The sequence below is a fragment of the Labeo rohita genome, chromosome 17, assembly GCF_022985175.1.
Source record: "Labeo rohita strain BAU-BD-2019 chromosome 17, IGBB_LRoh.1.0, whole genome shotgun sequence".
Lineage (NCBI taxonomy): Eukaryota > Metazoa > Chordata > Actinopteri > Cypriniformes > Cyprinidae > Labeo > Labeo rohita.
In genome coordinates, this window is record NC_066885.1 from 25960675 (window position 1) to 25986447 (window position 25773).

The 25773-nt window shown below is 35.0% G+C and overlaps 3 protein-coding genes across 3 annotated transcripts in view; 2 read left to right on the top strand and 1 right to left on the bottom strand.

Moving 5' to 3' along the window:
• The first annotated feature begins 1067 nt into the window (after positions 1 to 1067).
• Positions 1068 to 7942, top strand: si:dkey-229e3.2 (uncharacterized). The gene is made up of 6 exons (XM_051132592.1): positions 1068 to 1144; positions 1630 to 2153; positions 2286 to 2443; positions 4714 to 4855; positions 5023 to 5091; positions 5715 to 7942. The coding sequence occupies exons 2-6, from the start codon at positions 1938 to 1940 to the stop codon at positions 5835 to 5837; spliced, it is 708 nt and encodes a 235-aa protein (XP_050988549.1). The 5' UTR covers positions 1068 to 1144; positions 1630 to 1937; the 3' UTR covers positions 5838 to 7942.
• A 3031-nt stretch (positions 7943 to 10973) lies between these two features.
• Positions 10974 to 14157, bottom strand: gpr132a (G protein-coupled receptor 132a). The gene is made up of 2 exons (XM_051133833.1): positions 14051 to 14157; positions 10974 to 12686 (listed from the first exon to the last, which is right to left on the bottom strand). Exon 2 carries the CDS (start codon positions 12671 to 12673, stop codon positions 11702 to 11704), a length of 972 nt encoding a protein of 323 aa, XP_050989790.1. The 5' UTR covers positions 12674 to 12686; positions 14051 to 14157; the 3' UTR covers positions 10974 to 11701.
• A 3189-nt stretch (positions 14158 to 17346) lies between these two features.
• ubr1 (ubiquitin protein ligase E3 component n-recognin 1) overlaps positions 17347 to 25773 on the top strand; it is a 37731-nt gene continuing 29304 nt past the window's right edge. The window contains 8 exon segments of the mRNA XM_051133181.1: positions 17347 to 17406; positions 18905 to 19170; positions 19822 to 19900; positions 20161 to 20271; positions 24855 to 24982; positions 25072 to 25210; positions 25289 to 25351; positions 25455 to 25578. Of these exon segments, the coding sequence (XP_050989138.1) occupies positions 17371 to 17406; positions 18905 to 19170; positions 19822 to 19900; positions 20161 to 20271; positions 24855 to 24982; positions 25072 to 25210; positions 25289 to 25351; positions 25455 to 25578 (946 nt within the window). The 5' untranslated portion in view covers positions 17347 to 17370.

Genomic DNA, 25773 nt, shown 5'->3' on the forward strand with positions numbered 1-25773 from the left:
GACATTTTTATATTTTAATATACATTAAAATCTAATTTATTCCTGTGATCAAAGCTGAATTTTCAGCATCATTACTCCAGCATCCAGTATCACATGAGCCTTCAGAAATCATTGTATTTATCACTCTATTATACTGTTAATAATATTTATTACCAGTGCAGGAAAATGTTTTGATGCTTAATATTTTTTAGAACCAGTGAATTTTTTTTTTCCAGGATTCTTTAATTAATAAAAAGTAAAACAAACAAACAAACAAACAAAAAACAGCGTTTATTTAAAATAAAAATCTTTTCTTACAATATACACTACCGTTCAAAAGTTTGGGGTCAGTAAATTTTTATTCTTTCTTTTTTTTTTGAAAGAAATTAGTACTTCTATTTAGCAAGAATGTGTTAAATTAATAAAGTGATAGCAAAGAATTTTTTATGTTGTTAGAAAAGATGTTTTGAATAAATGCTGTTCTTTTCAACTTTTTATTCCTCAAAGTATCCTGAAAAAAGTTCCAAAAAAGGATCACAGACATAATTATATTTTACAATATATTAAAATAGAAAAACATTATTTTAAACGTTAATAATATTACTGTTTTTTTTTTCTGTATTTTTGATCAATTAAATGCAGCCTTGACGAACATAGGAGAATTTTAAAAAAAAAAAAAAAAAAAAAAAAAAAAAAGAAATGGAAATATATATATATATATAGTAAAATCACCAAATAAAAAAAGTGGTGGGAGGCTATGTAAAAATCATATAAACAATATTAGATATGTGTAAAGCTCACGAACTTTTTAAGTGTGCTTTCTTATTTAAATAGTATCTAATATAAATATTGTCTATATACAGTCGTACTTAAGTAAACAAAGTAAAAACGTTGTGTTTTCTGTTAGTTAACTTGCATTTATACCTGTGAAATTTGTTCTTAATCTTTCATTTACGTGACTCAAGTCCCTGTGAATCTCGCGAGAGTTTCGTACTATGACGGTTACCTTCTAGATACGAGAACACGTGCTTGGGCGTGTTGTCAAACGCACAGGTGCGCGCACCGCTCGCTCCGCCTTCTCATTGGACGTCAGATTTCCGATAGAAAACTGCGGAAGCGATACGTGGAAAAACTATTTTAAGCTATCAGCGGTTTGTTTATGACGGTAAGTGGGATATTGTCGTTTTATTGACTTACGTGTCTTGTTTAAACACGACGTTTATTGCGGTACAGAGTATGTATGAAGTGTAAAAAAAAGGTTTATTTACATCCAGGTTTCTGTTAATATGATCTTTACATTGTTGAAAAGCAAAAGCAACGTAAGTTACATTTAATCAGAATAGCGATATCTGATATCTAAAAAATACATTTGTCACATATTATGTATGTCATAAATTTGTGAAGAGAACGTTTTGTAACGTATTGTTTTTAGTGGTTATTAATCTTTAGACTTGTTTTACTTAAATTATTTACTTTTCATACTTTTTCTATGTAATTTTTAAATGTTATTTATTTTCCCCCTGTAACTGCAAGGTACAGATACCTCATATGCCATTTCCCTATATGGCTTAATAAAGTGTAAATAAAAGATAATGTTCATGTAAAATTAAATATTTTACACCAGAGATTTTTGTTTCTCCCTCTCTTCAGATTCCTCTGTCCTCTTCCTGGTAATCGAAGTAAAACAGCTGAGGAAATGTCTTTGGAAGGAAGTGTGTGTCATGTAACGTGCCTCTGAAACACAATGGGAACTCCCTGCCTCCTGTGGGACACCAGAGAACAAACTGCTCACTGCCAGAAGTGTAGCTGCAAAGACGACAGCAACAGAATTTAGGTCAATAGGGATAAAGGCATGGTAACCCTGCTGATCCTGCTATAGCTTGATACAACAAATAGATGTAGAGTAGACAGAACAGCAGTAGACTCTCAGGTGTAACTGGATTACTTTGCTGTGTGTAATGGGGGAGTGTATGTTGGACCGTTATGGTGAAGATGGGTTTCAGAGTTGTGAAGGGTTTGACGATTGGTCAACGTTCAGCTCTGCGGGCTGGACAGAACCCCGGGAAGACAGCAGTGGGTTTTCAGACTGGGGTGCATTTCAGGACAATACCAGGAAAGAGGAATTATCAAGCTTACCTGTGGCAGAAGCAGGAACTTTTGAGTTTCCTGAAAACGTATGTTATGAAGTTTTCTTTTTTTTTTTTTTCTGTAGTTGCATTACTAAATTCATTTACTGTTCTAAACGTGACCTACTTTCATAGTTATGTCTGTGCTGAAGTACTGTGGTTTTTAATGCTGTTTCACAGACTGAAAATGGTCATAAGGGAAATCCCTGGTTCGTTTTTACCGACTGCTTTCAAGTAGAGGGGGCAGAGGACAATCCTGTCTTGATGGAAATCCCTACATTGTCTGTGCTGCAGCAGAGCACGTTAGACAAGCCCTCTCAGTCTGCAGCAATATCAAGGTACTAGTTTATGGCTTTCGCTACTGTTTAAAGAGATAATGTTCTGTGAGATAATGAACATAGTTGAGGTGAAATGCGTAGCATGTAGCCAAAGTTCTTAGTGGAGTAGCTGGTTCACTGAGCAGCAGTGTTGGGGGTAACGCATTACAAGTAACACGAGTTACGTAATAATATTACTTTTTTTAAGTAACTAGTAAAGTAACGCAATACTTTTGAATTTCTAGGAAAATATCTGAGTTCCTTTTTCCCATTTATTGATTGACAAGTCTCCTGTCTGGAAATTGGGAGTAAACATGATGTTACTGTATTCTAGACTAAATGTGAACATGCATTAATTCATCTCACTCAAAAAACAGATTCAGAATTCCTCAAAATGAATAAAAATGGTAAAACAGTAAAAAATGCAACCTCAGAATATGACGCAACCTTGCAATAATTATGTTAAACTAATATCCTTTATGTATTTAATCCCATTTTACTGACCATCGATGATGCAATTCATCCATACTAATAAGCAAAAATGACTTTAGATAAACTAACATTTGTGTTTTATTATAGCTGAAGAGTGATCTCCTGCATAAATGTACTTTTTTTTTTCAGCCTGAGATGAATTCATTTTACTTTTGGTGTAAAAGGGCTTTTACATTAGAATTATTTTATATTAAAAACAATGAAACAAGCCCTGCCCAGATTTAAAAAGTAACACAAAAGTAACGTAACACATTATTTTAAGTAACGTAATTAGTTACTTTTTCAGGGAGTTATGCAAAATACACTACTTTTAAAAGTAACTTTCCCCAACACTGCTGAGCGGCCATCTTTTTATTTTTTTTTTTCCCTCAATCAATCATTTATTTATTTAAAATTCTGAATACAATTCATACATACAATGACTATAAATATTCCTATTTAATATATATTATGATTATTTCTTAGAAAAAAACAGGTGACAAAATTGTTAGTAGAAGTAATGTTTGAGGGGAAAAAATATATATAATAATGATTATTAATTGTTATTTATTATTAGCAGTGGTAGTAGTAGTAGGATTCATACAGATGTGTGCACTCAAGGTGATACATTTAATAGGATATTTATAAATGAAAATTCTGTCATATATTACAAAATAAGATATTTTTGATGAAATCCGAGAGCTTTCTGACCCTGCATAAACCGCAGCACAACCATCATGTTCAAGATCCAGAAAGGTAGTAAGGACATTGTTAAAATAGTCCACTTGACATCAGTGGTTCAATCTTAATGTTATGAAGCTACAACAATACTTTTCTCTGTACGTCAGAACACTAGCTCCTTCGTCAGTTGCACGACATGCTTGTGTTGTGATACTCTCGTGAACACGCATTGAAGACTGACACAAAAGAGAAGAAAATGTTGAATAAAGTCATTATTTTTATTTTCTTTGCTCACAAAAAGTAATTCGTAGCTTGATAACATTACAGTTGAACCACTGATGTCACATGGACTATTTTATCTATGTTCTTACTACCTTTCTGGGCCTTGAACGTGGTAGTTTTGTTGCTGTCTATGCAGGGTCAGAAAGCTCTTGGATTTCATTAAAAATATCTTAATTTGTGCCCTGAGGATGAATGAAGGTCTTACAGGTTTGGAATGACATTAATGAGTACGGAGTAATTAATGACAGATTTTTTTGGATGTACCATTCTTTTACGGTGTAGGAAAAATATTATTTTTTAACTGATTGCAGGGTTATTATCAATAACTGACAATAAAAAACATAACAAAAATCAATAATTAAAATAAACATAATAACAGTAACATCTAAAACTAATAAATAAGAATGAATAAAAAAATAATAGACATTTAAAATAGCTAATAAAAATGACAAAAACACAGCAAAATCCCTATTTTTAAATTGAAAACAGAAAATATAAAACTAAAATCTAATGTTTATTATTAAATTAAATGTAAACATTTATTGAAAACAACATGAATACACAGGGTAGATTCGTAAGAGTACTAGATTAGATAAATAATATTTCCATTTTATTTATTTTAGTCACTCATTGACCTCAATTCATTGACCTTCTAACTAAACAGGGAAAGACTGAAAGCTCCACTGTGTGTACATTGTCAATATTTTCCCTGATTGCAGTGTGCTCAAACAACTTTGTACAGTAAAATGTTGTGTTTTATTATTCAACCTCTGTGGACAAGCCTGTTTTAATTGATGGCGTATCAACAGATTGTCTGTCATTGTCAAAAGTCTTTTCCTCTCTCTTTCTCCCATCAGCGAAGCTGCAAATTTCTGGTATCACTTACAGTCTGGATCCAAAATTCTCAGACTGTCAGGTCCCAAACCAAAACTACACTCCCATGAAGGACTGGTCAAAACCCTTCAGCTTAGACAGCTTGATGCAAGCACTGACTCAAAGGTGAGTATAGACCGAGTATTGCAATTTGGCACTTTGTGCTGGAGACACTGTTACTCATGTGGCTTGTTGACTCATGTGGCTTGCTGACTCATGTGTCCTGGTACATATTCTGATTCATTGTGCTATTAAAATAAATAAAATTAATTTAATGTATTTATCTACTTTAGATCACTACTCTTTTTGATCTTGAACTAGAAGATCTGGAAGACCCTCCTGCAGGACTTATTCAAACTAAGGTTGGTGTGTTTGCGTGTGTGTTCTCAAACTGTTGTCCATGTAGGTTTTTAAGTTTGGTGTAAAGAACAAAAGGCGCCTTTGATATTATCTTTCTCTAAACCACTAGATGGCAGAAAAACATGGCATAGCACTTTACAAAACATCCACTTTTCTGGATACACGTGCAAATTTGGCCGATAATAGTACAAACTTTGCTAAAGTGATAAATTATTGTTTTAAACAAGTATTAACTTGGACATTATTAAAAACAAAAACATTTTAGCTACAGTATTTGTATCAATATTGTGTACCTTTTACCTCGTGCTGGTGAGCCTTTTACCCTGCGTGTGGGGTAAAAGGCCCCCCTTTCCTCCTCATACATTTATGAGATTTTTAAACAAAATAAACAACTTGTATGATTTATTTTCACACAAAATCTGTTGCTCCATAAATGTATGCAAATGTATACTTTATTTTGCAGTCATACGCTTTCATGACTGCAATGAAAAGCACATTTTTTTTCTTAGGGTGTGCCTTTAGCCCCGTTGTAACCTATATATACTATCCTGTTTACCTATTACTACTTTTTATTTATTCATGTAATCGACACTCAACACTGACCTTTAAACCTTTTTTCTTTTAGCTGATGCCATCATCGCAATGTCGGAATGCACCAGGATTCTTTTATCAGATCTCACGCCAGTGGCTCAGCCAGTACAACATGAACCTGCTGCCCTACCAGAACAAGAAAGAGCCTTTGCAATAATCAACATGACATGTGCACACACACACTTAGTGTTTCACTGACACACACTACTTCAGAAAACTGAAACTTTATTGCAATGTTTTTATTTTGTCATCATTTACTCGACTGGTTGAAATTAGCTAAAAGTGTATACTTCAAAATATCTCAAAAAATCATACTGGTTTGGAAATGAAGTAACCTAAATAATCAACAAATTTTCATTTTTAGTCACTTTAAACAAAGTACTCACTACTGCCTGCATTCATTAAACAAGCACAGGTAAGGTTTTCCAAGCACTCTGACAAAAAAAAATTCAAGTCTGTTACAAAGTGCTTAACAAACGTACTCGTATGCACACTAGCTCAGGAAGGAATTCCTAACATACTTGATGTACACTTTGCCGCAGATCTTACATAAAATGAAGGATTTTAATAGAAGAGTAGAAGAGAACGAATAAGTGCCTAAAAAGAACAAAATTACTGTAAACCTCAAGTACAGGAAGTCATGCAGCCATATACTTATTTATATTTTCCACTGTCTGCTGCTGCTGCCTACACTCATGGCTTACTCTTCTTAAAGCTACATTATTTCTATTGTGAACTGACCTCTGAAATGTTTATGTGTTTGGTATATTTATATCGGAAATATTTAATATTTTAAACAAGAATATATAAGTACACAGCTCTAATAGATTGTGTCCTATTTGTCTTTTAAAAAAAAAGTAATAAGAAGTTTAAAACTCTTCAACAACATATTTTTTGTTTGTTTGTTTGTCCCTTATGGCTTCTAGAGTAAATGCAATTAGATTAAAAAATGAATAATGAAAAATTACAGCAAGATATGGATAGTTTGAACTTTGAAAGTATAAAGTTGTCTTATAACTTTAAGATAACTTTTGGTCTAATTTCATATCAAGACCATTTAAATACATCAACATTAGTCGAGTTTTATCCATTTAAGCCGTTTGCCTGATTTGGTTTGCTATCAGACACCTTCACCTTATCGTAAATGTAAACAGTGGTACATTCAGCTTTTTGTGGCAATTATGGGTCATGTAACCAGAATGTAAGGTGATTCTGTCAGACATTCTGTCATTCGGTTTGCTCACGTTGCTCTACATTTTATTACCACCTAACACATAGGAAGTTCACACAGTTAAAGGTCATGGAAAGTACAAGTTACAAACACACATTGGCATCCGTTCTCAAGCTCAAAGTCTTCACCACAACAAAACATTTCAAGCATCAAGAATTATTCAGAGTGAACTGATTGTTCACACCATTACCATCTGACCATATTAATAAGCATTATCATTTCCAGTACAGAGTTTCTCATTTAGATGTTTTCAAAGTATTATTTTTGGAAACGTTTTGCTGTGATTTGCATACAGACCAACAGAAGTGGTGTAACCACATTTACTCAATCTTCTTCTACAAGATGGTGATCATATGCTGTTCTACATTTGTAATGCCAAAAGATGTTACTTTTAAAAGCAGTGTTATAAATTAGCTCAACTATCTTCCAAGTGCATACACTTCACTTCTAGTACTTTTAATGATTGATAATCTTTTTTTGTTATGAGTTTTATGTGACTAGATTAAACAGAGAACAATGTTTGTGGCCAAAAAAGGAAAATACCAACACTCATAATGCACTGGGCTTGATCAGACTACCTATGCAAAAATGCAGAAGTACAATCTGTAGTTTTCACAAAAGCCCTGGAGCTTTCCGTTGTACTTTTTTCTGACGAATCAACAGGGATATCTTAGTGCATGTTACACATTGTTCATTTATGTGTACTGACATTGTAACAATACAAAGCTGGTTGAAAATCGATGATCTTACCCTTTAAAACCAGAAAAATAAGCACACGTGTTTGAGTGTGTAACTACGTGTCTTAGTGCATGTACACAGTACGTATATGTCTAGACTGTCACCTGCAAGGAGAAAGACATCCTCTTTCTTTGCACATCAGCTCCTTTCTAACCTCTAACCATTTCCTTGTTGCATGTTTGTGGCTCCGTGCATCAATCTCACACCACCTAAACTCAAAAACATCTCCTGATTTCACAGTTTGGACTTTGCTAAGATGTAATATAAAATGGCAAGTAGTAATAAGAGAGGTTTTTTTTTTTTTTTTTTTTTTTTTTTTTTTCCAAACTTTAATTCCATTAAGTCATAAATAATATGTTTAAGTTGCTCCACATTTAAAAGAGATCTTGACAAGTAATGAGGGTGTTTTTCCTGTTATATAATTTCCTGCTTTATGCGAATCACACCTCTTGACTTCTGTAAAAAAGTTTTGAAATAACAAAAACTACTTAAGTTAAGGCACATTTAATGTTCTATGAATTTTTGCATGCAAAATTCTTCAGTCTTTTCAAAAGGAATCCACGCAATCTAGGGTTTTGTTTGAGGGTGAAAAATTTCTCAATGCAGATTTTGTAATGAAAAAACCAACAGAAAGCTGTGTGGTTTGAGAGTGACCGTTGTGTGAGCTGAGCTTCATACAGTACATCTACATTATTGACAAACATGACAATGAACCTTTTTGTAGGGACAATATGACAAAAATCGTATATGAGTAAATTTATTTCACGGTAACTTCATATATCATGATATAGTTATTTTTGCTTTAAATAAGGTCTTTATGAACATTTTTGATACTATAGAAATTTTTTGTCATCAGTGTCAACATCACAAAAAATTAATACTAGCCTAAAAACAAAATAAAACTCACTGAAAACAAGTAAACAGTCAGTGAAACTAATTACAAGCAATAGGACAAAAAAACTACAATAGAACAAAAAATGAGAAATCCTACAAACTCTAATTCTATAATGTAATCAAATATATAAAAACACTGCATATTCTTCACCTTTTAAAGTTATGAAAGTGATTAATGGCTTGTTCCCTCCGAGCGGTACGGTTCAGTACAGTACAGTGTGGTACGCAACTATTTCCGTTTCCATTGTCAGAAGTTGTGAATGGTACGAAAATAGCGAAACATATATCATATCAATTTTTTGGCACCCTTCCATTGGGGTACCTAGAACAGCAAAAGGTACCAAAAGGCTGGAGCTAAACTCACTGCAGAACGTTGATTAGTTGACTAGTTGACTAGAATCGTTACTTGTGCATGCTACAAGGGTATAGCGTATATTAGACTGAATTGTTTGCTTTTGTCTTTGTTTCCTCTTATATAAGCCTTTTATACTTTGTACTTATACTTTTATAATGGCTATTATTGTTCATTCAAACTGACTCTTAAAGGAGAAGTTCACTTTCAGAACAAAACAGATAATTTACTCACCAGCTTGTCATCCAAGATGTTCATGTCTTTCTTTCTTCAGTCGTTAAGAAATTATGTTTCTTGAGGAAAACATTCCAGAATTTTTCTCCATATAGTGGACTTCTCCTGAATTTGAACTTCCAAAATACAGTTTAAATGCAGCTTCAAAGGGCTCTAAACAATCTCAGCCGAGGAAGAAGGGTCTTATCTAGCAAAACAATCAGTTATTTACCAAAAACATGTACTTTTCAACCTCAAACACGCATCTATTCTCTGAGACGCGCATGTGAACTCTGTGTAATTCGGGTTAGTTAGGGTATGTCGAAAAACTCCGATCTCATTTTCTCCTCAAACTTCTACTCAAAATCATCCTACTTTGCTGCAGAAGTACCGACCCAATGTTTACAAAGTGAACATGCAAAGAAGATCAAATGCCCTTTAAATAAAAGGTAAAACAGTGATGTAAGATGATTTTGAAGTTGAGGGAGAAAATGAGATGGGAGTTTTTCGACATACCCGAACTGTATTGACCCGGATTACACAGAGTTTGCATGCACATTGCAGAAAATAGACAAGACGAGCATTTGAGGCTAAAAAGTATATAAATTGTAATTTTTTTTGGAAAATAACTGATCGCTTTGCTAGGTAAGATCCTTCTTTCTTGGCTGGGATCGTTTACAGCCCTTTGAAGCTGCATTGAAACTGTATTTTGGAAGTTCAAACTCACAGGCACCATTGAAGTCCACCATATGGAGAAAAATTCTGGATTGTTTTCCTCAAGAAACATAGTTCTTTATGACTGAAGAAAGAAAGACATGAACATCTTGGATGACAAGGGGGTGAATAAATTACCTTAACATTTTTGTTCTGGAAGTGAACTTCTTTAACTAAAAGAGGCAGAGTTGTGCTTCATATTGAGAAATGGCTATTCTTGCGCTTTATGGTCAACACCGGCATACACCACGCCTATCAAGTAAGGGTACTGTTGGCAGTGGAATTGCAAGCTAATGGAAATAAGCCATTAGTCAAGAGCAGTAAGAGGTTTTCAGGCAGCAGGGATATTAGACTGCTGCCACTTTAGGAGCTACCTGAATCCAATATACTGTTACATGTGTTTTCTTTCTCAGCTGTTTGCTTTTACTTAAAGGAGTCCACTTCCAAAACAAATATTCACATACAATGCACTCACTCCCTTGTCATCCAAGATGTTCATGTCCTTCTTTCTTCACTCGTAAAGAAGTTATGTTTTTTGAGGGAAACATTTCAGGATTTTTCTCCATGTAATGGGACTGATATGGTGCCCCGATTTTGAACTTCCAAAATGCAGTTTAAATGTGGCTTCAAATGATCCCAGCCGAGGAAGAAGGATCTTATCTAGCGAAACAATTGGTTATTTTCATTTTAAAAAATACAATTTAAATACTTTCTAATCTCCAACGCTCATCTTGTCCTGCTCTGCCTGCACTCTGTGTATTATGGTTCAAGACAGTTAGGGTCATAAAACTCCAATCGTATTTTCTCCCTCAAATTCTAAATTTATAAAATCATCCTACATTGCTGCAGAAGTACTTGCAAAGTATTTGCAAAGTGAACATGCAAAGCAGAACAAACATCCTTAACAATAAAGGTAAAACAGTGATATAGGGTGATTTTAAAGTTGAGGGAGAACATGAGATGGGAGTTTTTCGACATACCCTAATTGTCATGAACCGGAAAAAACAGTTCAGGCAGAGTAAGACAAGATGAGCCTTTGACATTAAAAAGTATATAAATTGTATTATTTTTATGAAAATAACCAATCGTTAGGCTAGATAAGACCCTTCTTTCTCAGCTGGGATCTTTTACAACCGCATTTGGGATCGTTTGAAGCCGCATTTAAACTGCATTTTGGAAGTTCAAAAGCGGGGCACCATATCAGTCCATTATATAGAGAAAATGCTGAAATGTTTTCCTCAAAAAATACGACGGTTGACAAATTTGTACTGGGTAATTGTGTCTACCAGTATATCGCCCACCCCTACTTTTTTGCCAGTGAAATTTAGCCAAAATTCCACTAATATGATCTTAAGTCACTGTCAGCGTGAACATGTCACCACAGTTCTGACTTGAAATGTCCGTTGAGTGCCACTATACCTCTAATGCTTTGTGTCGTTTTAAAATAACGTACCATCTGCACTACACCTAAACCTACCCAGTAGTATGAACAAGAGTGAATCTGACGTAAAAGTGCAACCACAAGCTAGCGTTTTAGCTTGTTTTTCAATCTCATCTTTCGGCTCTTTCATCATGAGTGCTCGCTGTTTTACCACCTCCAATGTTCATTTCTGTTGGAAACAGCAGTGATATGTACTCATTGGTACGTATTTCGTGTCTTGCGAAAAAGTACCCACAGGTGCAGTTTCGTCATGAGATCAGGTAGGTCACTCTATGTGCATTTTTAAACGCATTCTTGAGTTAATAGATCAGGTTGTTGACTGGATGGAGGTTGACCATTCATTTTAATAAACATGTTTAACAGTAACATTTCATATCTAAATCCAAAACATTTAAATGTTCTACAGGCAACAGAATAGAGAAAAAAACCCAGAGAAAATCATGCAAAAGAAGAAGATCTTGAGCTGCTACGTAACCCTTGCAGGCCTTTGTGGATCTTCGTATGAACACTGTTGCTGCTAAGCACATAGAAAACCGGGTTTATGGCACTGTTTATGGTAGACAGTCCCAGAGAGATCGTATAGGGTGTGTAGACACTTCTTTCAAAGTCACATTTCCCATCTGAAAAGTGGAAATTGATGGCGCGCAGCAAAAGGATCACATGGTATGGTGTGAAGCAGACCAGAAAGGACAAGATGACGGCTAAGGCCAGGTTACGAATTTTGACTTTGGCCCGTGGCTTCAAACCCGTGCTAGCTCGAACTTTAGTAATGATGGCCAAGTTTGTAACTATTAAAATGCACAGCGGGATGAAGAAACCAATGAAGAAGCGGGCATAGTTGAATCCCGCCACTATGACAGAAGGGTCGCTTGGCTCGAAGCACCGCTTCTCCTTCTTTTTCTCAGAGTCGCCCTCTGTCATGGTGAAAACCGGCAGGTGTCCCGCAGCAACAACCAGCACAATCACAGCTGTGATGATCACGGCATGCCTCATCCTTCTCAGACCTCGAGACTCCATGGCGTAGACCACCGCCACAAAGCGGTCTGCGGAAACGCAGCACATTAGGAAGATACTGATGTACATGTTGTTGAAGAACACGTAGCCGGTGATCTTACAGGTCAAAGAGCCCCACTCCCAGTGATGGCCTCTGTTGATGTAAATGGCCCAGAATGGAAGTGTACATAGATACATCAGATCACACACTGACAGGCCAAAAAGGTAGATTCCCAGGACGTTCTTTCGATACACTTCCAGGGACGTGAGGAAGACTGTGATCAGGTTAACAGGCAGACCTAATACGAGGACCGTGCTGTAGAGAACCACAAGTGGAAGTGGGTTTTCTTCATCGTAAAGTGGTTCACAACTGTTTGTGTGGTTTAGGGGTCTGAATGTTGTACTGGTTATGTTCATTGTCACTGGAAAGCTGAGATTAGGATCCAAAATGATGGGGGGAAAAAAACATAATGCAGTTAATCTGGTGTTTCATTTAAAAAAGCATGGGGTTGATATGAAAAAAAAGAAAGGATGATCAAAAACAAAGCTAATGGAAACAGTATGCTGGGAAAAAATACTCAAGTGCTACTTTAAATGCATTTATAGAAGTATATTGTTCTCAGTTCCTCAAAGAGTACTTCCCATAGCAAGTCAATTATTATAGTACACTGCAGGACATTTCCAGATCATCGCATAGTCTTCCTGTGTTGGATAAATTAACATTTTTAGATGGAAATAAGATCACAATTAAGTGACCATTGGAATTATTTTATATTTAATTGTAAATATATTTTTAAGATGACTAAGCCAGTCACCATGAGTCAAAACCATACCATGGTAAACAAAACAGCTTTTATAACGCGACTGGAAATGGTAAGTGCACATGTTTTTATCAAAATGTAAATATTCATAAAAACATACTACACTGTTAGATTAATTTAATGTATAATATCTGTAACATTTTACAGTAAGCTTTCATTTCTTAACATTAGTTAGCATGAACTAACAATGAAAAATACTGCCAAAGCATTAATTCATCTTAATGTTTGTTAGTTTCAAAATTTATAAATACATTACAAATATTTTTTAACCTGTTTATTTATTTAAAGAAGTTGTATCTGTATTTTTAAATGGATATGAGCTAACATGAACTAACGTAAAGATTCATAATGCTATAACAAAAGAATTGTTCATTGCTAGTTAATGTTGAGGCATTAACTAACTACTGGGACTTTATTGTAAAGTGTTACCATATCAGTATAATATCATATTTTTCATATAATTGTAATACTGACAGACATGCAAGCTTAAATATTAGACTACTAACGGGTTTCCATTACGAAAATTAACAAAGCTTTCACTATTAAAAAAAAAAAAAAAAAAAAAAAAAAAAAAAAAAACTTGTTAATATACAGTAGTCAGCATCTGCATCAAGTGGATCAAAAAAAGTTCATCCTATGACAAGAACGGATATTGTTTTGGTTTTATAACAAATGTGGTTATAGGTTTTGATCCACTTCAAATGTTGACTCCTGTAGTTAAATCATGGTAACCTCAAATGAACCATGGTTTTGCTACACTAAACATAGTTTAACTATAAAAATATGTGATTATACAAATGTTAATCAATCTACCAAATAACCATGGATACTACATTTAGTACAATAGTAAAATCACGTTCGATTTTCGTAAGGCTTGTCCTTACAACTTAACATATAGAAGTATTCGTTTCCCTTTAAGTGGTAAATTTTGATTCTTCCTCCATTCTATACATGATAAAACGAAAAGAGTTACCTCTTATTCCCATGTCATCAGTCTCCGCTCCTTTTTGTCAAATCAGCCCAAACGCTTTGTTTCATCCCCGCGAATACTGAACGTTCAACCGCACACCTGTAGTAAAGGAAGTGATAATGACGAGCGAGTGTTCATACACGCGGTGAGATGCTGTCTCGCCTCCCGCTGACTTGGACAGTACAGCAGACGAAGGAGAAATAGGTTACGTTTGCTATAGACATTCCTGAGTAAACTTTTATTATGAGTGATGAAAATTTCACTTTTCTATGGGTGACGTCATTTGTGGCAGTTATTTTAATGTTTAGTTCCAGGGTTTGGATAAACGTAGCCACTCCACTCTACTGTAATACTGCTGTGAGTGGCATGCAGACAGTTTTTATTTATTTGTTTGTTTGACTTTGAGTTCGGATTGAAACACGATCCTCCGAACACCCTTGGAATAAAGTATTTCTGTGGCTTTTACTATGGGTTTATATTTGAAACATTTTAATAACTTCCTCCCGCCAGTGCAAGCAAAATTGCTCTTGATTTTCCTCCAGAGGGCGCAACAAGGCTAAAATATATTTTACACACAATTTAAATTCTGTCATATTCACTCCTGAAGAGCGATTACTTGTTGGACGGCATCCATATTATGTTCTTTAACCACAAAATCCTCCAAATCACCTTAAGTCAGGTTATAAGGATATGAATCACAGCTTCCATGATGTTTTTAAAGTGGGGAAAAATTGCTCACGTCAAATACATGTTGTGATTGTATTTAGTTGGTAATTAAGTTGGCTTGAGAAAGCCAGCTTACTGATCTACTATTTAAGATTCTTCTTCTTCTTCTGAGCCAAATTTCGGTATCTACCTCCTCCTAGAGCTTTCAAGCTAGAACCACCAAACTCGGCCCAGACCTTCAGACTGGTCTGACTCTGTGTGCTATATCTTTTCTAACTGATCCGGCTTATGGTTTTCATAAACCAGACTTTCAAAACCACCAAAAATCCCTTAGACTTACATTGACGGACTGTTCAAATGAGCCAACACTCTTCAACACTTCCCAGAATCCCTTGAGGCTTAATCAAACTTCCCTTCTATGTACTATTTATAATCCATTTAGACTCATTTAAGCTTTCACTCTAATATTTCTAATATTTCTAATCTATCTAGCTATCTAAATCATGCTAGCAACATGCTAGTAATTTGCTAATCGTGCTAACAACATGCTAGTAACATGCTAATCATGTTAGAAACATGCTAACAACGTGCTAGTAACATGCTAATCATGCTAACAACCAGTGTTGGGAAGGTTACTTTGGAAATATAATAGATTACAGATTACAAGTTACTTGATTTAAATTGTAATAAGTAGTGTAACTTTTCAATTACTTTATTAAAGTAATGTAACTTATTACTTTTAATTACTTTTTGATTACTTTTCTAAATTTCTGATATTTTCAACTGTTCGTTAGTTATTTTATAATCCATTACAGTGTACAAAAAAAAAAAAAAAAAAAAAGCAGCTGCTGCTTTTGTATGAAACAATAGAGCAGGATGATACCAGGATGACAGAATTAAGAAACTGTCTACATAATATTAAATAAGCTTTAATATTTTATTAGCTAACCAAACACAGAGCTTCCACCAAGAAAAAATATCAAGCATATAGCACTGACTTAAGTTGCCCCGAATGAGTCTGAGCTGTGTAATAATATAATTTAAAGCACAGCCACCACAAATTCAGACTTTTTTTTTTTTTTTTTAACTTTTTTTTGGGGGCTTTTTATGCCTTTTATTGTGATAGGACAGTAGAGAGATGACAGGAAAGAGCTGGGGAGAGAGAGAGGGGAGCGGGATCGGCAAAGGACCTCGAGACGGGAATCGAACTCGGGTCACCACGCTTATATGTCATAACAAGATCATAACATAAATAACAAGAAATAGTTTAATAGCTATGATACTAGGTTTGAAATTAAATGTTTGCATAGTTATGACAGAAAACACTAGCATCTAACAATGCCTTGGAAAAAACTATCTTAAAAAAATAGTTTATGCATAAACCTATTCTGTGTCATAAACTCCTGAAACATTGGTGTCTCATTTTAGAGCAGTCAATGCAATTTATAAAAGAAGTCAGTTAAATCTGTAAGTGGGGGTGTGTGAAAAAATTCAGATGTAATCCCCTTTGTAATCACTGGCATTTTTCAAAAGTAACTGTAATTTAATTACACATTTTTTCTCAGTAACTGTATCTAATTACAATTACATTTATTTTGTAAATAAATTACGTAATTCTGTTACATGTAATTAGTTACTCCCCAACACTGCTAACAACATGCTAATTATGTTAGAATCATGCTAACAAAATGCTAGTAACATGCTAATCATGTTAGAAACATGCTAACAACATGCTAATCAGCTTGCAGCATGCAAGTAACTTGCTAATCATGCTAGCAAAATGCTAGTAACTTGGTAATCATGTTAGCAATGTGCTAGTTACATGCTACTCATACTAGAAACATGCTAACAACATGCTAGTAACGTGCTAATCATGCTAGCAATGTGCTAACATGTTAGTAACTTGCTAATCATGTTAGAAACATGCTAGCAACATGCTAGTAACATGCTAATCATGCTAACATCATGCTAATAACTTGCTAATCATGCCAGAAACATGTTGGCAACTTGTTAATCATGCCAGAAACATGCTAGCGACATGCTAATCATGCTAGGAACATGCTAGCAAATTTGCTAATCATGCTAGAAACATGTTAACAACAAGCTAGTAACATGTTAGCTATGTTAGAAACATGTTAGTAACATGCTTATCATGTGCAAAACATGCTATCAACATGCTAATCAGGCTAATCATGCTAACAACATTCTAATAACTTGCAAATTATGATAACAACATGCTAATCATGCTAACAACATTGTAATCAGTCTATAAAAATACAAGCAATAAGCTAAAACATGTTAAATCATGTAAGCAATGTGTTAAATCATGCTAGCTGCTTCCATACTATTACAACTGCTTCAAACTTTCAGGCTAGGCTTTCTCAAGCCAACTTAAAGTTTGTTCTTAAACTTTACTCATCTAGTTCTTTAATTTATCATAGTATTTTTCTTGTTTGGTTTTTATAATAATCTATAACTCATGTCCTTTTGATATTCTTTGTGTTACGTAATGTTTATGTCTATGCACATGCTTTTACAATTACAAGTATTTCGATGTAGATTAAACTGCTTGAATTGAAGCCACCTAAAAGACTTTTAAACTGTTGTAAATCCGTCCTAGTTGTGTTGCTGTGGTGACGCTTTACGGCAATTGGATCATGGCGGAGTCGCTGAACGGTGTACAGTTGAGCACGGTAAGTATTTGGCTTTTAACCACTTCAGATATAAATTCAATCACATGTCACGCGTTTTGCAATATGTTATCATTTATGCAGGGAAAGATATATGCTCAACATGCGTGATCAATCTATAGAAACTGTGTTATGTACGATTTAATGATGAACATATTGGTCAGATAGTACATTTTGTTTACATGGTTGTTGCTAATCGTCCAGCATGTAAACCCGAGCAGATTTAATACCTGCGTTAAAGGCTCTTTTTCTTCATCATTATGCATTATATCATTTAGTGCTTTGTATTTTCTTCTTGTTTTATTCGTAACACTGACTGTTATTGTGTTAGATAGTTTCTTGTAAGTTACTGCAGATAAAACGTGCATTTAGGTTGATTTTCGAGTTTATGTTTTTGAGGTTGGGTTTGTTTACTAAACTATAAAGTCTTTCATTTTCATTTTCATGTGTATTCGTTGAATAAGCGAGACACCAGGTCACCAGGTGTTAGGTTTTTGCATATATTTTTTGTTTTAGCTTTAAATGTTCTTTTGTACATATATTTTCAATATACAAAATCAGAATAAACAGGCTTTTTTTAATTAGCTATTACAGAATGTAGTCTTGCACACTATAATCAAGTTTACTGTTTAACCGTTAAGTTCTTTAATTTTATTTTGTTTAAAAATGCTTCTTTAATTTTGCCCCCACTATAATATCTGGTATTAGTGTTAAATTTGCTTTTTCAGATACATACCAGAAATTTAAAATATTTTCTTAGGATTTCTCAACCTTAAAATAGATCCAGATATAGTTTTCCATATTTCTCTGAAGTGAGAACTGAAATGTTGAAATGTATCTCCTCCTGTTGATATTCTGAGACAGAATATGAATCTGCTATCATAATGCATCATAATGCAGCCCTGGCATAGTTGCCTGTTTAGTTCCAAATGTTGCACAACAGCCTTGTTCGTTGACATGGGAAGTTGACACAGCACTTTGAAAATAAGTGTCAGAAGGATTGACCGTTGGTCCTTCCTTGACCGATCTTTTTGCAGACAGTGAGGTTAATGCAGTCGGACAGATGTCAAATTTATTTCAAACCTTTAGTTTTATTGGCATAAATCGGTATGCACCATGGTTTCTGTTATGATGGCTAAGGGTCAAAGGCCGTTTATGAGGCCATTTCTCTACATTAAGAAGCTCTGAAACCTATTGGTTTGAGTGATGCAAATCTTTACATTGCTTTTAGTGTGCACTTTGTGCATTGATAAGCGTAAAAACTGGAGCCTAAAATGTCTTTTAAACCTTGTATGCTAAAAAGATCCAGAATTCTGGCCAAACAAAGCATGTCTGAACAGGAACTGAAGCTTTCTTGCTTCAAAAATGTCTCAAAAGCACCATAAAAGTGACCTTTGTACTCCAATAATTTGATGGCTAAAATAAATTTTGAGTTCCATTTCCTTTTAATCTATTGGTTTAGTTTGTTATATAACCTTTGCTTGTTCTCTTTTGCCACCAGAAATGGCAGGAGTCTTCGAACAGAGGGGCTGCCATACTCAGCTATTTGGGGGAGCAGGTCCCCCTTATTTACTGTCTGGAGGCGGAGCCACAACAAGGGGAGGAGGCGCAAAAGGTTGAGGAGCGCCTTCTGTATCCTCTGGAGTGCTTTCTTTTTGGGGAGGACCCCTGTGTCGGGCTGGAGAAGCTACAGCAATACAACAGCAGCTCATCAGCTCAGCAATGTGGACGTGTCTTTAAAGAGGGAGAGACCGTCTACTCCTGCAGGTTAGACTGGAGCCCCTTTGATGCAGTCACCGTCAACACCTATATATGTTTGTAGACTGATAAGCCAGTATTTCAGTGTGCATTGTTCACTGGACAGCCTTGTCAATAGATAAGTCATATTTAGTTTATTCAAGTAATTTCAGTTCGTTTCAGTCAAATTAGGTAATACTATGTAAATAAATGTTCAAATTTCAGCAATTTTCTATAAATCTTTGGTAACATATTAGGGCCATGCCACGAAATTAGTGCGTTTTCAGTCTGTAAGAAATAATCAGATCCAGATTTAATAAAACAACAAATAAATGTGCAATTTAATAACATAATACTGTGTATGCTTTCATCGATATTACATAAAAAGTCAATTCAGTATTATTTTAAATATATAAAATTTAAATAGCATCTATGGTGGTAAGGGTAAGGTTTTTGTCCTGTCCCTCACTAAGATTTTTCTTTTTCAGCAGGACCTTTAATTTGCAAAATGAAGGCGAAATTTTATAAATGTATAAATAAATGTAGCTTTTGTGAGCATAAGGCACTTCTTTAAAAAACACTGCTTTTACTTGTTAGAAGTTTAAATATATAGGTTGCCTTTGACATTATCAAGCTTGTCATGTACAGTATTGCTTAAAGCATCCTTGTATGTATTTTCAGGGATTGTGCAATAGATCCCACCTGCGTTCTCTGTATAGAATGCTTCCAGAAGAGTGTGCACAAAAGTCATCGCTACAAGGTACATGCATTATTACTAATAATATATATATATTTTTAAATCAAACAAACTGTGATTAGTTTTGACGTACACCTTAATGATATATGCTGTCAGTCCTTTTTTCTTTCCTTTCCCAAAAATCAATCCCTGTTCTCTCTACAAGTGTTTGTTTAGTTTAATTTTTTTTGAAAAATGTATTACAAATGGCCTCCATCTAAAGTATTATTATTTGTATTATTTTATATGATTTATTATTATGATTATTTCAATTGCAACCGCAGATGCATGCATCAGCAGGAGGAGGTTTCTGCGACTGTGGAGACCTTGAGGCTTGGAAGACCGGACCCTGCTGCTCCCAGCACGACCCTGGCACTTCAGTTGCTACGGAAACGGTACAGTTTATTTTCTGGAATCTTATCGATGTTAAGATTTTTTCCATGAGCGCTATTGTTGAGCTAACTTCCTGCCTTGAGGTCAGAGGAGCCGTTCTGTCCGTGCGTTTGCTAACCCCTCTGTGGGAAAACGCAAAGTGTGTGGGAAAGTGACACAGCAGGGCTGTGATGCAAAACCAGCTGGAAAGAAAGGGACTACGGAAGTAGAAGAAAAGTGATAGGGTTTATTATAGAAAGAAATCAATGTGTAAAATACTTAGTATGTAAGTGTAGATTTTAGATGTTTAACAGTTTAATAACTCATTAAAATCCCAATATTTCATAAAGAGCGAGTAGGTTGTACTGATATCAGCTGTATCCATGACTGATTTCTTACTGTGTGCCTGGATTTCGGCCTGGAAAGCAGATGGTCTGCTTCAGTGTTCTGATAACTCAATAGATCCACCGTGATGAGATCAGGCTTCAGATACACACTCACTCATGGCCACTTACAGCGTCCTCACCTTTGTCGGAAAACAGCAGGTGTCTTTTTGTGTTTGACACCCTCTGGCGAGATCTAAACATGCACATAATGAACATGACAGATGGACATTTAAACCAAATCAGCAAACATCATATCCTGCTCGAAGGGCCTGTCGTGTTTTGTGCTTTGTTTTCTTTTTCCTGATTGTACAGTCAAATTATCAGAGCTTTTTCAGTAACTAGTCACTATGTTTTTTGTTGAGGAAATTGAGGATATTTAAAAAGTTACTGCAGTAGACCTTTGGGAGCTTGAATTCCTGCCAAATAACAGACAAATATACATATGAGAATAAACAACGGAGTTTGTGATGTTGTGTTTATGTGATCTTCTCTATGCAAGCCTGCTATCCCTTAAATAAGAATAATAATAAAGCCATTTAAAGAATTTTAATTTCGGGAATTAATTATTCCGTTATAATCCTCACATCATTTGTTGTTTCAGCCCCTTTTGACTTTATTTTTTCTTTTGACATTGTCTACTATTATTTGGATTGTTTAATGCTTTGTAATTATTCACTGAAAATCTGCTTATCTGAGGTATCTTTTAAAAATCAATTTTCAAGCACATGCTGTTCATATTTCAATAATGCTTTTATCTGGCAATGGAAATCATGGAAATAATAAATTAAATATTAATGAAAGAGGCATAGGCCATTTTATGGTTTATATACATTCTTAGACACATCATGAAGGTTCAGAATCATTGATCTTAAATTGTGGGAATCCTGGTCATTTGATCTTATATAATCTAAAGATAATGCAGTGTATTTTAATTAATTTTTGTCGCTTTTATGTTTTTTTTTTTATTTTTTTTATTAGGGGCAGAGCATTGAAGGTGCTTAGGCACCTATTGTATCCGTTAGTCTTCTTCTTCCTCCTCCTCTTCCTTTTCCTCTTCCTCTTCTTCCGTCACCGGACTCTATGGCATTCTATAGAACCACCTGTGGGAAAGTCATGAAATTTGGCACACAGATAGAGGACAGTCTCAATATTAACTATAGCAAATTTAAAGTTTCTTTCTAAAAGTCTCTAGCGCCACCAGTAGGCCAAATTTTTACTCATATTTCTGCGAATAACTTTTGAACCATAACGTCTAGAAGCCACATTTATATTTCTTCAGTCAAGGTTTGTGCAACTTGCAAAAAATCTACTTTTTCGAATTCATCCTAGACGGTTTGTTTGATTTTCCTGTACTTAAATTGGCTCAGATCATCTTCAGACAATCCTGGCCAAAACTTATCAAAAAGCTTTTTGATATACCAAACCATTTTCTTAAAGGAGAAGTCTACTTCCAGAACAAAAATTGCCATAAAGAAATTATGTTTTTTAAGGGAAACATTTAAGGATTTTTCTCCATATAATGGACTGCTATGGTGCCCCGATTTTGAACTTCCAAAATGCAGTTTAAATGCGGCTTCAAACGATCCCAAATGCGATTGTAAATGATCCCAGCTGAGCAAGAAGGGTCTCATCTAGTAAAACAGTCGGTTATTGTCATAAAAATGATACAATTTATATACTTTTTAGTGTCAAACGCTCGTCTTGTCTTACTCTGCCTGAACTGTTTTTTGTTCCGTTTCATGACAGTTAGGGTATGTTGAAAAACTTGCATCTCCTGTTCTCCCTTAACTTCAAAATCCCCTTATATCGCTGTTTTACCTTTTTGTTTGATCTTCTTTGCATGTTCACTTTGCAAAGATTGGGTCGGCACTTGTGCAGCGATGTAGGATGATTTTGAAATGATTTTTGAAGTTGAGGGAGAAAATACATTTGGAGTTTTTCGACATACCCTAACTGTCTTGAATTAGAATACACTCAGTTCAGGGAGAGTAAGACAAGACGAGCATTTGAGATTAAAAAGTGTTTAAATTGTATTTTTTTTTAATGAAAATAACTGATCGTTTCGCTAGATAAGACCCTCCTTCCTCGGGTGGGATCGTTTGCAACCGATTTTAGGATCGTTTTATCGTTTAAACTGCATTTTGGAAGTTCAAGATCGGGGGACCATAGCAGTCCATTATATGAAGAAAAGTCCTGAAATGTTTAACTCAAAAAAACATAATTTCTTTACGGCTGAAAAAAAAGAAAAAGAGACATGAACATCTGTATGACAAGGGGGTGAGTACATTATCTGTAGTTTAGTCACAGCGCCACCCACTGGTCAAAAGTTTATAATTTCTGACCAGTTTGGCCAAAAATCATAAGTGATCAGTGATCTTGTTAGATTAGGAGCGGCATGCCGAATCAGATGATACCAAATACCAGACATTTTAAGTGTGGTCCATTTTCAATTTTGTAGTAAAATGCTGTATTTTTCTAATGCTTTAACATATTGTTATAAATGTTATAGAATTGCTTGCAGAAGAATTATGATAAATTTGCACTAATGTTTCTGCTAATAAATTTTGAACTGCAAGGATTAAAAGCAAAATCACCCCACCCCCGCCCCGATTCCTTGGCTTTAAATGACTATAAATATGTCCTAGATGGTTTGTCCAATTTTTACCAAAATTGGCTCGGATCATCTACAGAGCATTCTGGCCAAATGTTATCAAAAGCTTTTTGATATACCAAATCATTTTTGTAAAACAAGTTAACGAATCTGATGAGGTTTGTGCATAAATGTACATGAGGCTATATGTGTCCACAACGATTTAGCAGATTCTGACCAAACTTGGTATGTTATACCAGGCATGACCTGAAGGCACATGAGTAGTTTCGGCACAGCGCCACCTACTTGTTAAAAGATATAATAAAAAATGGTATTTTTTGTTTAGAATTCCTGACCAGTTCGACCAAAAATCATAAGAATAATCTTGTTAGATTTGGAGCGCCATACTAAATCAAACAATACAAAGTTTTCCAATCTCACCCATTTTAAGAGTGGACCATTTCAAATTGTGTAGAAAAAAGCTGTATTTTTTTAACATTTTAGCTTATTGTTATGAATATTATAAACCTTAAATAATCGCCTGCGGAAAAAAAAGAAAATTAAATTTGGCACACAGATAGAGAGTTTCATCATTAACCACAGCAAATTCGGAGTCTCTAACTCAAACTGTCTTGCACCACCAACAGGCCAAATTTGCACTCATGTTTCTGCTAATAACTTTTATAAGGTCTAAAAAGATTTTTTTTTCCCTCTGATTCCTTGGCTCATACCAATTTAAATGTCTACAGTCAAGATTTTTCAGAAATTTTGAATTTTCTGAAAAATCTACTTTTTCGAACTCATCCTAGACGGTTTGTCAGATTTTCACCAAAATTGGCTTGGATCATCTTTGGAGCATTCTGGCAAAAAGTTTTCAAAAGCTTTTTGATGTTCCAAACCGTTTTTGTAAAGCGAATTAACAATTTTGACAAAGTTTGTGCAAAAATGGACATGAGGCTAAATCTTGGCAACGCTTCAGTGGATTCTGACCAAACTTGGTATGTGTTATAACAATCATGACCTGAGGGCACATGAATAGTTTCGGCACAATGCCATCTACTGGTCAAAAGATATAAAACAATGTACGTTTCTCCTTATAACTTCTGACCACTTTGGCCAAAAATCTAAAGATTGTCTCATATTTTAATTTACCTGTGGTGGACTTTTTGGACATCAGCTGTTGAAGTTTTGTAGTAATATTTTATATCAATAAATGTCTTCAACCCTTGAACAAAAAAGTTCAGATTTAACCCTAATCAAGTACACCTGAACCAGCTAATCAATGTGTTCAGGGCTACTTAATTACAGACAGTTTTGAAGTAGGGTTGGAAGGTTTTGAGAACCCTGGTCTTTACTGAGTAATTAAAAACTTTTCCTTAGCTCTTCATTTCACCTCTGTTGCGCTTGACCCCTTAATTGCTGCTTAATGAGCCGTTTCTGAGCTCATTAGCTCTAATCCCCATTCAGTTTCATTGTATGAAATGAGCAGCTTGGACATTTCACTAAATATCTCATTTTGGGTGAATTAATAAATAGATTTTGTAGGTGAGCACAAATCAAGCAAAATCATTCTGTGAAAAACTAAAAACTAAGTGACTCTCTGTGACAGCTGCTGTTGTGTGTATCACAGGATGAGTGTGTGATGGATCCAGGCCTACGAGAAAGGGCTCAGATGCTGTTCCACCTGCTGCTGCGGTACACAACGGACATGCTGGCTTGGGAAGAAACCAATGAACTATCAGAGGAGCTGAAGCCTAAGTGAGATATTGCAGTCACTTAAGCTGGAACGTCAAAAATGGGCTCTACCTTAATTTTAAAAAGTTAACTTTTTTTAAATGTTGTTTTAGAGTAAAGGAAGACACCTATTTCTGTGTGCTCTACAATGATGAACATCATTCATATGACCATGTCATCTATACACTTCAGCGAGCGATCGCCTGTGACCAGAATCAGGCTCAAATCTACACTGCACTTATTGACAAAGAAGTGAGTATTCTGAGCATTTACTTTGTCTTGCGTGATTATCGTATAGACTTTTCATTCCTCGTGTTATAATGACTTCAGGGGCGGAGAGCAGTGAAGAGAGGTACTCTCAGATCCTGTCAACAAGCCAAGGACAATATCAGGGTAAACTTAGTACACTCTTCAAAGACAGACATTTTGTATTGGGCGTTTGTAGATGTAATGACTAATTTAAATTCCTTTACTCATCTTTGTATTTCCTCTGCAGCGTAACTCAGAGCACATTATCCAGAAACCTTTGCGGGTGGAGATCCTTCACACTGCTGTGATGGCTCATCAGACCTTCGCTCTCAGACTTGGTGCATGGTTTCAGAAGGTCATTGGCTACTCAGGTAGACACTTAGAAACATTGATAAACTGTAAACAATTAAAGGTGCAATAGGAGATCCTGGAAAATGTTAACTTTAGCTAATGTCGGTAGAGCGAGTCACATGTGCAGTTGTCAGTCTGCCACAAAACTACCGTAAATGCTCTAGCAGCTGTTACAACATCATATGTCATTAACTGTGAGAACACTTTATAGTATA